The 11250-nt window shown below is 33.2% G+C and overlaps 1 protein-coding gene and 2 pseudogenes across 1 annotated transcript; 2 read left to right on the forward strand and 1 right to left on the reverse strand.

Moving 5' to 3' along the window:
- The first annotated feature begins 658 nt into the window (after nucleotides 1-658).
- LOC134266486 (myb/SANT-like DNA-binding domain-containing protein 3) lies at nucleotides 659-1755 on the forward strand (annotated as a pseudogene).
- An 85-nt stretch (nucleotides 1756-1840) lies between these two features.
- On the reverse strand, nucleotides 1841-3244 carry LOC134266487 (putative nuclease HARBI1; annotated as a pseudogene).
- Nucleotides 3245-3576: 332 nt separating this feature from the next.
- On the forward strand, nucleotides 3577-10107 carry LOC134266484 (GMP reductase 2-like). Its single transcript, XM_062748712.1, has 8 exons — nucleotides 3577-3663; nucleotides 3987-4043; nucleotides 6370-6489; nucleotides 6641-6724; nucleotides 8174-8347; nucleotides 8557-8745; nucleotides 9018-9220; nucleotides 9458-10107. Exons 1-8 carry the CDS (start codon nucleotides 3577-3579, stop codon nucleotides 9654-9656), a joined length of 1113 nt encoding a protein of 370 aa, XP_062604696.1. The 3' UTR covers nucleotides 9657-10107.
- Nucleotides 10108-11250: the final 1143 nt, after the last annotated feature.

Genomic DNA, 11250 nt, shown 5'->3' on the forward strand with positions numbered 1-11250 from the left:
GTACTATTTAATATCATAGTTATAGTGAACTGTAATTTTCTATCTTTAAGAACTAAAATAACACTATTAATATTATTCTTTTCATAATCCCTATCTTTTTAAAATGTTTTATCATGTTTATATAGACGATTAATTGTAGACCTTTGCCGAGAACAAGCGATTTAGTTGGAGTTATCGTTCTTGAGCGTGGTTAACGTTTAAATTCGTCTATTTATCGTATCAAAGTATTTTTTTCTCTCTTTTTTTTGATTTTTTTTTGCTAGATGGTAATATAATATCATTATCTTTCATAATATAGCAGGTTTTCATAGGAACATTGATATGCCCATTTGCCGTGGACTCATGTAGGACTCATGTGGTACTTATCTTCCCCGTGGGACTTGTTTTTAATATCAAGCGTCTAAATCCGTGAGATACTTAGTCATTATGTATAAATGTAGTAGTACTTGAGATAATCTAGGCTTAGCCTAGTGCTTTTATGGCCCATCATAACTTTAGCTCAGGTAACCCTGATTTAATAGGTGATCTAGGGATCAGATAACCCTGCCTTAAACCTGGCTTGAGCTGTACTCAGGTGAGAAGTAGTTGGGTTGCAAACCTGTGACTCAACTCTTTCTTACCTGAATACGGCTTAAGATTATCTCATTCCTTGAAAATAATGGCAACAAGACAGAAGTCAGCAAATTTTTCTGAGTTAGAAAAAGAAATTTTGTTAGAGCTTATCCATGCTAGGAAGGACATCATAGAAAATAAGCAGAATGACGGCAGAATGGTTAGTAAGAAGAACACAGAATGGATAAATATTGAGAAAGAATTTAATTCTAGACATGGTGTAAACAAGAGAACCATAACACAGTTGAAATCATTATGGAAAAATCTAAAAGCCAGAACGAAGTCTGCCGTAACTAAGGAGAGGAGAGACAAGAAAAAACAGGTGGAGGACCATCTGGGAAGAGCTTAGATAAAATTTCCAGCACCATATCCGAAATGCTTCCTCAGCAAATTAATAGTTTGCAAAACCCATATGACGATGATGCAAGTCTCCATGGAGATGAACCAGAAAATGACAATGAAGATTCAGATGATAATGACGAGGTATACTAGTATTTTGTCAACATTATTTGATTAAAAGAATTTTAATGGAAATATCTTTTCATATACATGTAATATGTATGAGCTGTAGATTTTTTATTTTTCAACCTATATATATATATAATTCTGCGATCCCACCATTGATTTCAAATTACGAAAACATGAAAAAGATTTGGCGCACCCATCATTTTCAATAAATCTACATAAATATTAAGCTATTAAAATTGGGATTTTTTCAATACATGTTCTAACAAAAAAAACATTACATTAATGATATATTTTATTTAATCGTAATATTTACAATAAATGTTTCACTGTTCACAGATATTGACAACGAACACAGTTCAAGAGGATGCGCCGATGTCGCAAGAATCCGTCAAACCGCAACAACCAGCGTCCAGAGTTCCTGGTTCTAAACGAAAAGCTGCTCCCGGACGTCAAGACCAAGTCAAAAATAGACTCCTGGAATTAGCAGAAATAGAACATCAGAAAAAAATGGCAATCCTCCAGTTGAAAGAGGACATACTAAAGTTAAAGAAACAGAAACTAGAGAATGAAATAAAATCCAGTGAACCTAAGTTGCCTGTAGCTCCAACCACTACTTATGGAAGTACAGATTCTAACAACAACTGTGGATCTTTCTGGCAACCATATGCTCAGTGAATAGTATATATAACCTACATTAAACATTTAAGAATTGAAAAATCAAATTTATTATAATTAAACTTACTTGTTTGTTTGTTTTTTACTAAAAATGCCTTATTAAAACTGCTCTTAAAGCCTGTCCCCCTTGGTTAGCATTTGGTGGCACCGGAACTGGAACTGCTGTGTCTCCTTCATCCTCATCATCCGGTACCGGTATGGCAGCTTTCTTGGCAATGTTGTACAAAATTGCGCAAGCAATAATTACGTGCAAAGTTGTAGAAATCTTAAACCTCAAATGATTTCGAAGGCAAGGAAAACGTCTTTTCCAAATGCCAAACACATTTTCAATCTTAACTCTACTGTTACTTAAAGCAAAATTAAAACGTCTCTCTTGTGGTGTCCGACAAGTAAGAAGGGGTGTTATTAAGTAAGGTTTGAGAGCGTATCCATTATCTCCAATCAAAATCCCAGGAATATTTCTTCTTTCAAAATTAGCGCAGACACTACTGTTCTCAAAAATCCGACTGTCATGAGTACTCCCCGGCCATCTTGCAACCACATTTGTAAGCATAAGATCATTGTCACAAATGGCCTGTACATTGATGGAGAAAAATCCTTTCCTGTTTCGAAAAATTTCTGCCATGTCACCTCCAGGTGATTGTATTGGGATATGGGTACAGTCAATTGCACCCACAATTCCGGGAATACCACTATGGTTCATAAAACCTCTTTGGATTTCAGTTAATTTATTTCCTGAAGGAAATACTACATAATTCTTGTAAAGCGATGCCAATGCAGATGAAACTCTCTTCACAATTCGAGAAGCTGAACTTTCATGAACTCCAAAGAGATCTCCAGAAACTCTGAGGAAACAGCCAGTTGCATAAAACCGTAAAGCTATTAGTAGTTGGTCAAGTGGTGATATTGATGAAACCTTCTTTTGTTTTGGCTCCAGGTGTTCCCCAATTTCATTTAATAATTCAATTACACATTCCTTTCTTAAGCGAAATCTGTCAATAAATTCTTCCTCCTAATAATTCAAAAAAGGGTTTGTCCTGTCTCTTACCATTCTTTCTTGCCTGATAAGTCTTTCCACTACATAAATTTGGTTGATTTCATTGAAATAATACTCCATTACTTATAAGCCTTCCTTTAAACCTGCCCTTTACCTGGTTTACATTAAACCACAATGCTGAGCTCTACTCAGATAAATCAGAGAGGTCTGCAATTTATTTGATAATTTTTGAATCTAACTATGTATTGCCTTGACCCAGGCTTAAGCCAAACATGTACAAGTGGCCATTTCTGTTGGACGTAGATTGCTGAAGTCCAAAATATAAGAAAATAAATGCATTAAAAACATCTTACATTTTTATTTTTGTAATTGAATTTCACAAAAATGATGTAAATCTAACAACAAATAACTTTGATAGGGTTGGGATATTAAAGTAATCACAATATTTCCTGGTAAGTGTGGATTAAAACAAAGTAAAGGTTTGAATGTCATCAAATCTAACAGGTCCAGTACAATCTCTTGATTTAGCTATATAGCTTTTATTAAATATCGCTATATAGTTTTATTAAGCTATTCAAAATAGATTTATTTAGCTATTTATATACAGTTTTTCACAAAAATGTCTTTTGCTAGAAATAAACAAAAAAGTCGCACGTATTTGACTCTTTGTGTATTAACTATGGGCTATCAAAACAACAACCAAAATAAAAGATAGTTTTAACATTACAGCTTTTGAATACTTTTAAGCAAAAAGAGAATTTCTATTGTTAAAGTAACTGTCCACTACCCTGAGTGGCAGTGAGTGCGTTAAGGCATGAATAAGTATGATTGCTTCTCATTGTGCTGAACTGTTACCAATCATCTTGTTGACCATAATTGGTCTCCTTTATTATATCATTGCAGAAGTAGCTGTAACAGTTGCTTTATATAGCCGCAAAACTTGTAGAACTTTAAGTACAAAGTCTTTCAAGGAGACGTAATTTGATGAGTGATTTTTACATGCTTTATTTCAAGAAGAGTTCAAGGTTGTATATCATCACTGCACCAAGGTGCGCTTTTTTGTACATACTGAGAAAATTACACCTTTAAGAAAAAAATGTTGTAAAATAGTTAAATTAGCTATTCTAAATAGCTTAATAAAGTTGTATAGCTATTTAAAGCTGTATAGCTAAATCAAGAGATTGTACTGGACTTGTGACCTGTGTAAATTGATTGGTTTGCCTATGCTCTGTAGAACCCCAAGCAGAGTTTAGTGATGTATGCCACAACAGCTGGATCGGGAGGGGCTGTGGTAAGAGGCTGATGTGATGTGTGATCATCCCTTCATCTGTCCATGAACTTTTGTTTGCAGCCTCCTAGAACCAGAATATTCTTATCTTGATTTGTCCATACATATTTAAAATAATTTAAAATATAAGCATTTTTGAAATGCTCAATGGTTGAAAACTATGAAAAGAAAAAAAAAAATGATGCACAGCATTTGACCCGTTTGTTTATACCTTTGCATTTTACTTTTTTCAGTACTGTATAACTGTATAGGCACACATTGTAATGTACGATATTAGGAAGGGTATGAACATCTTTTAATTAATTAGGAGAAGTGTCATTAAGTATTATTGAGAATTGCATAAAATATTAATGAGATTGGTTCAAAATAACATTGCAAAAAATACTGGCTGAGGATGAACATCATGATTTGTTAATTTTTATTTTTTAAAATTTTTTTGCAAATTCCTTCCCTGAACTTTTATTCGAGTGGAAACATGTTTGGTTTATTTAGTCTTACTGTTTGACCAACCAAATAGATCTTTCCCACAATAAAAAATCAGTAGTTACCAGTAGTTACAGTAAGATATGGATATTGCACTTGTTTTCATCAGGCAACATTAATACACCAGATTGGTTTGTTGGTCGATTTTGTGAATAATTTAATTGCATGCATGATTATTTTTCTGCTGCAGTAACACATGTTAGTTGTCTAAACTGTGTATTGATTTTCAGCTTCGCTAAAATTGCTGAAGAAGGTATTTGAAGTGTCAGAAAGTCATTTTTCAGATGGGATCTACTGTTGTGGCATACATTTATAAAGATCCTGAACTGATCTGCAGAAACCAAAATTTTCTGCTTACTATCTCATCAATTGCATATCTTCTCAGCCTAAAGACATAATAAGAGATGAAACTTCTATGAATAAATTTACAATAAATGTACATGTATAGAGGTAAATAGGATAGTTTTAATGAGGAACAAGGTGTCTAGATGAGAATTAAAAAGAAATAGTAAAGGACTCTTTTGCATTTTATTTATTGATTTTTGAAGTAAAAAAAATGCTTAAGAAGAATTGCGCAGATAAACTGTGTACTATTGTCTAGATTTGTTATTCAATAATAAAATAATTTTATATATTGGTACTTATGTCTAGATTTGTAATTCAATCATGAATAATTATATATAGGTACTATTGACTAGATTTATTAATCATTTAATTTCTATAATATACTTGATTCTGATTGGATAAAAAATTCTTTTGATAACTGCATCAATAAAATCTAGAGTTCGCTTGCACTAAGCAGCCGGATCTACTTTGACAGTCTTTACATGTATATTCCCGCTTCCAGATTACTTTTTGAAGGAAAAATAAAATACTTTTGCTTTAATAAATATTTTTCTGAATTTCGGAACCTGACCGTTACCTTCCTGACTTATTTTCTACTTTCGTTTCATTTTGAGTTATCCCCCTTTGCTAAACAAATCAAATCGTCTGCATGACGACAATGCAGTTTAATATGGGAAAGAAGGGAAGAAATCGTTTAATCGGCATATTTTTCTTAAATGTTTGACTTTGAGATATCTGGTATGAAATATTGGTACTCTGAAAAAATGTTTTATTATGCTACCAAAGCGGGGAAAACCGTAAATCTTTTAAATCGTGGGAAACGAATGATCGAGAAAAACGACACTGCATGAATGAGGACGGAATTCTTTTAATCTTGAACAGTCGGCAGCAGACTCTTTCAGGTTTTACACCATTGACAGGCTGTGATACTTATTTATATATTCGGTTTGAAATTCAGATGGAAAGATGCGCAAATGAAATCCAAAATATCTGTGACCTAGAACTGTTAGGATATTTGAGTAGCTTCCCTTTACATTTATGAACTAAGATAACTTACCGGGAAAAATATACCCAGAGGGATAACACAACAGGTAAATTTTTGTGTTAAAGAACTGTAAATTATTTCAGAGAATGTTGGTAACCACACGACAATATTTAAGAACGTTTTTTCGTAAGCATGGTTAGAGCCATTTTGAATTTTCAACAACGTTAACGTTATGGTGATGTATTCGTGCGCACTGTTTTGGATGCTTAAATTTAATAGAAAGTGAAAGAAACTTTCATTTTATTAATTTAAAATCATAATTAAATGATAAGAAATGAATGTGATATTTTTTTCTTTGATCGATGTATCAAAGAAAAAATTTGGACGGAAAACTTTTTCATCAATGCGCTACGCGCATTGATGAAGTTTTCCGTCCAAATTTTTTCTTTGATACATCGATCAAAGAAAAAAATATTACATTCATTTCTTAAATCAGTAATAATTATATATATGTAGGTGGACCTGTGTAGATCCTTTACCTTCAGAAACTCAGGACAGACTTACGATGGAATCCCTGTCATGGCCGCCAATATGGACACAGTGGGAACGTTTGAAATGGCCAAAAGCTTCGCCAAAGTTTGTACTACTTTTTTGATCAAGTTGGTTTTATAGCCAAAGAGTGGATACTAGATTTTAATTAATAATAATGCATTGGATCTATAAAAAATTTTATAGTCAGCCAGATTTTTAAAGAAATACTGCATATGGTTGTTGATTTTCTTTTCAGAGCAAGTGTTTTGTTTGTATACACAAGCATTATTCTGTAGAAGCATGGAAGGAATTCGCTGCAGAAAACAAGGGCATCATGGAGGTACAGGAAGTCATTTTTTATCAAAATATCCCATTCCTTTGATAAATAATAAATATAGGAACAGTCTTCACGAAAACTTTTCTAAGATACTAGCCAGTAGGGCTAGTGGATTTGACAGTATTACTAGCCCAAAGAAATTTTTAATAGCCAACGAAAGGAAAAAAAAGAAATGAAATTGCAGAATTTACTGCTGTATCACTCTATTCCATTTAAATTTCATACTGAATTCCTTTCCTTTTGTGTTTCATCTGCTTAATTATTTTGTTTTTTTCTCCTCATATATGAATCATAAATAAATCATTTATCATTAATAAAGATTAAAATTAATTTGAACAAACACATTTTTTTTGGCTTTTTATAATGTACATGTATTGTACATTAGCCCCTGTTCTGGTCATTAGACTTCCATTCCAAAGAAGTGATTTTTTTTTCATATTAAATTTTCAGATACATTGTTAATATAAATTTGGACAACAGTTAACATAGTTATCTCATGTAATCCTTTACTCTTCAATTAAATGAGTAATCAGAATTAATTAAATGGGATTTCTGCATGTATTTACCAGAAACGATTGAACAGAGGAAATTCGGATTAGAGAAAAAAGACGATCGTTTTTATGGAAAAATTAACTATAAATAGTGCTATGTGAATTAGATGAGGGAGTTTTCTGAAGAATAGATAGTTTTCGATTGACCAAGAGTTACTTCCCGTTGGCCGCCATACTGGAGGTCCAAATGCTCATATTCCTTCATTGTTCAACCAATTTAAAATTTTTGTATTTGCTATTTTGAATTAGAAATCATTATTTTTCTGAAGTATATAAATTTTTGTAAGCCTCCTTTATTTATAAAAAATTATTTGATAAAGATTTTCCACCAAATATTTCTGCTATATTTTCTTAAACTTCGTAAGACAAAGAGGGAAAATCACTTAGTCGACCTCCAATATGGCGGCCAACGGGAGGTAACTTTCGCTAAATTCAGGCCTATCGAAAACTATCTATAGGACTACAGTGCTTTAATTTTATGTATTGGTTAAGATTTAAAAAGCAAAAACTCGGAAAGTACCTGCTTACTTTTCACTAGCCAGTCGGGCTACTTCTGAAACAATTTTTACTAGCCCAGACCATTTTTTACTAGCCTCGGGCGTCGGGCTAGTGAGTTTTCGTGAAGACTGAGGAATATTAAAGGAGAATCGAGCTTTGAATATTGTGGGACAATATGCTAAAGAGTGAGTTGTAAGGACACTGCTTATAATGCTCTTACTTTTAGTCACAGTTTATGTCTTTGATTTCTTTATTACAGTAACAGAGAAAAAAAAAATTATGAATTGTTCGTGTATCTCCATTACCAATCAATAATTCACAGCTATTTCTAATATTCAGGAAATCTATAGTGTAGTAGAATTTCCATGACTATTTAACAGTTGTTTATTGTGTTTGTTTACAGAATGTAGCCGCCAGCACAGGTACGGGGGAGGGAGACTTGAAGAAGCTGATCGCGATAAGTCAGGCCATCCCAGAACTCAAATACATCTGTGTGGACGTCGCTAATGGCTATTCTGAACATTTCGTCCAATTTGTGCGAGATGTGAGAAAAACATTCCCCAAACATACGATAATGGTGAGGTTCATTATAGTTTTAACTCTTAAACCAGTTTAGTTAAATGTCAGTTTAGCTGAATGAGTTACTTTCCTTTACCAGTAAATTGCTTTCAATACATCAACAGTTTCCTGTTTGATATATTCACTATTGTACATATTATGTGAGAGATTACCAGGAACAAGATGTATAAAAATTATGACACACTGATGCAGTTTCTTTTCTTACAGGCTGGAAATGTGGTAACAGGTGAGATGGTGGAGGAGCTGATATTGTCTGGTGCTGACATCATTAAGGTGGGGATCGGTCCCGGCAGTGTCTGTACCACGCGTAAGAAGACGGGAGTAGGATACCCCCAGCTGAGTGCTGTACTTGAGTGTGCTGATGCCGCCCACGGGCTGGGAGGCCACATTATTTCTGTACGTATTTTCTGAAATAAGATGTATAAATAACACAAAAAATATGGAAAAAGATGTTTAATTTAAGAAGACCTTTGGTCATACACTTTCTGAACTATAATTAATGGAAGATTTTTGGTTCAATTTCAGTAAATGTTTTATTATACACCTATTATCCAAGGAAATTGTAACAATTTTAAACAGAAATGTACAGTTTGTAAGAAAAATCTTAAAGAGAAAACGTACACTTTTGATCATGTGCTGTTTGTAATTTTTTTGTTGACTGTTTGAAGGATGGTGGCTGTACTTGTCCCGGTGATGTAGCTAAAGCTTTTGGTGCTGGTGCTGACTTTGTGATGCTGGGAGGCATGTTTGCTGGTCACACAGAGTCAGGAGGGGAAATGATTGAGGAAAACGGCAAGAAATTCAAATTATTTTATGGGATGAGTTCAGCTACTGCCATGAAGAAACATGCAGGAGGTGTGGCAGAGTACAGGTGAAATATTCTTTAATATTCATCAATTTCCAGTACTTGTAAAGGCACATTACCTTATACACTTCCTGTGATTTATATTGATATTTAACGTTGGTGAGGAAAAGGGGGTTGGGGCACATGAATAATTTGTGCATTTGACACACAGCCATACAGCTAAGTTTTTATAGATGTAAAAAAGATGTCTTTTGAAGTCTTATTATAAAAACCAATGATGTACCTGATTTGTTTTCTATTCAGGGCCTCTGAGGGTAAGACGGTACAGATAGAATATAAAGGTGATGTAGACGGCACACTACAGGACATTCTGGGAGGACTACGGTCTACTTGTACTTACGTGGGGGCCGGAAAACTAAAGGAGCTCAGTCGTAGGACAACATTTATACGAGTGACGCAGCAGCTTAATGAAGTCTTTAGTGCATTTACCAAAGAACATTAACAGTCATAATGAACGAGTGTTAGACAAGTGTGTGTGTCATTCCAGTATTGATTCCTAATCTCTCTTTGATGAAGTCATTGATGATGTCATTGGTGATGTCATTTTACCTTATTTCTGCATGGACCTGGAACAGTCAAAGGGATGAACGGATTTTATCAACAGCTATTTTTTTTTACCTGATTTGCTTCTAATGTAATATAAAGAAATTTTGTGCCAATGTCCAGTTGTTTCAATCTTGTATGCATCTAGTCAGTTGTGCAAATCATGGACACTTTTGGATGTTTTAATTATGGTGACTGAATTTAATGTCATCTATGACTATGGAAAAGAAATCCACATTTTGTTTTATTTTTCTCCACGACTTTGCATTTTGAGTTTTCTGTTATTTGAATCATATTATTAAAGATTTTCCCTTGTCCTGTATTCTTCACAAGGGAAGTTAATTGTTTCACTCTGGGCTAGTTTTTAGTGCATATTGTGATATGCCAAAGTTCTACAGTTAGCCAGAATATTTTAGTAAAAGAATTTTTCTTTTATATACATACAAGTATCTTGCTCAATGATTTGGTGAAACTGTTATTTAAGGAGAAAATGCAACTTGCATTATATATGACCATACCCATGACTTCAGGGCTGCATTCAGGATCAAAGTGGCTAACCTAGATTCAAAGTGACAAAATGTCATTCTTGAAGCCACAAATTTTCAGATTTGATGCAAATATTTTTGATTGATACCGGATAATTTTTGGAACTACCGGGTAGGTTAAAGTTTCTAAGTGAAGTTGTTTATTTAAAGAAACATAACTATTTTTATGGAGAAAATAAACAGCTTTCTTTGATGTGTAACCCAGAATATCTAAGCTAGAGCTTTCTAAAATGTGGCTATGCCAGCAAATTCTTCAAAACAGTAGTTACAGATAGAGCTTTGTGTAGGTTTTGTCTATATGATTTTGAATGCTCCCAGTTTTCTCCTGGCTGTGATTAATAAAACAGAAAAAAATTGTTTTATCGGAGGCCTGTTTAATTTTTGTAATAAAATCTTGAAAAGTAAACAAATAATTTTTTTTTAATTGTCTTTACCTTTGCAGAGGCATCCTTGTAGAGTGTGCATAACATGATTATGGTTAACTTGAAATATTTGGATATCTACTGTATGTCACGTAAATCACTCATGTGACCTGTTGATGTTCAATATCTGTTAAATTTAATTGCAAGCATCCTCTCAATAAGGTTGTTGAAAAGCTTAGTTTCTTCAGCTTCAAAAGGAATTCAACATTTCATGCATGATAATAGGAAAATTTTAAAGGTACTTGGACACAGATTTGAGGTTATTATTTTCTCTATAATATTACGACTTATATATTTTAATAGCATTTCACACAAAAATTAATTAAAAATCTTATTTCGTTTAAAAGATATCGAAATTTCAAAATTTTTCGGCGGGTTTGATTGACATATCTTTGCATTCTCACAAATTTAATTTTATTCTTAATCCTTAGGAAAAGTGGCAATCTCGTTTTGTATAAATGAAAAATATTAATACTATAATCCAGAAAATTCAGAGTAGACACGTTCGAAAGCAAAACAAACACAC

Source organism: Saccostrea cucullata, unplaced genomic scaffold (genome assembly GCF_032062105.1).
Source record: "Saccostrea cucullata isolate Sc308-1 unplaced genomic scaffold, CSIRO_AGI_Scuc_v1 ctg18932, whole genome shotgun sequence".
In the NCBI taxonomy this organism is placed as follows: Eukaryota; Metazoa; Mollusca; class Bivalvia; order Ostreida; family Ostreidae; genus Saccostrea; species Saccostrea cuccullata.

What these genes read in the sequence shown, in the direction of transcription:
- LOC134266484 (XM_062748712.1), top strand. Translation starts at nt 3,577, where the DNA reads ATGATTGCTTCTCATTGTGCTGAACTGTTACCAATCATCTTGTTGACC. An exon ending in TGGCCAAAAGCTTCGCCAAA is followed by an intron (nt 6,490 to 6,640) that starts GTTTGTACTACT and finishes TTTTCTTTTCAG; the next exon opens with AGCAAGTGTTTTGTTTGTAT. An exon ending in AAAACAAGGGCATCATGGAG is followed by an intron (nt 6,725 to 8,173) that starts GTACAGGAAGTC and finishes GTTTGTTTACAG; the next exon opens with AATGTAGCCGCCAGCACAGG.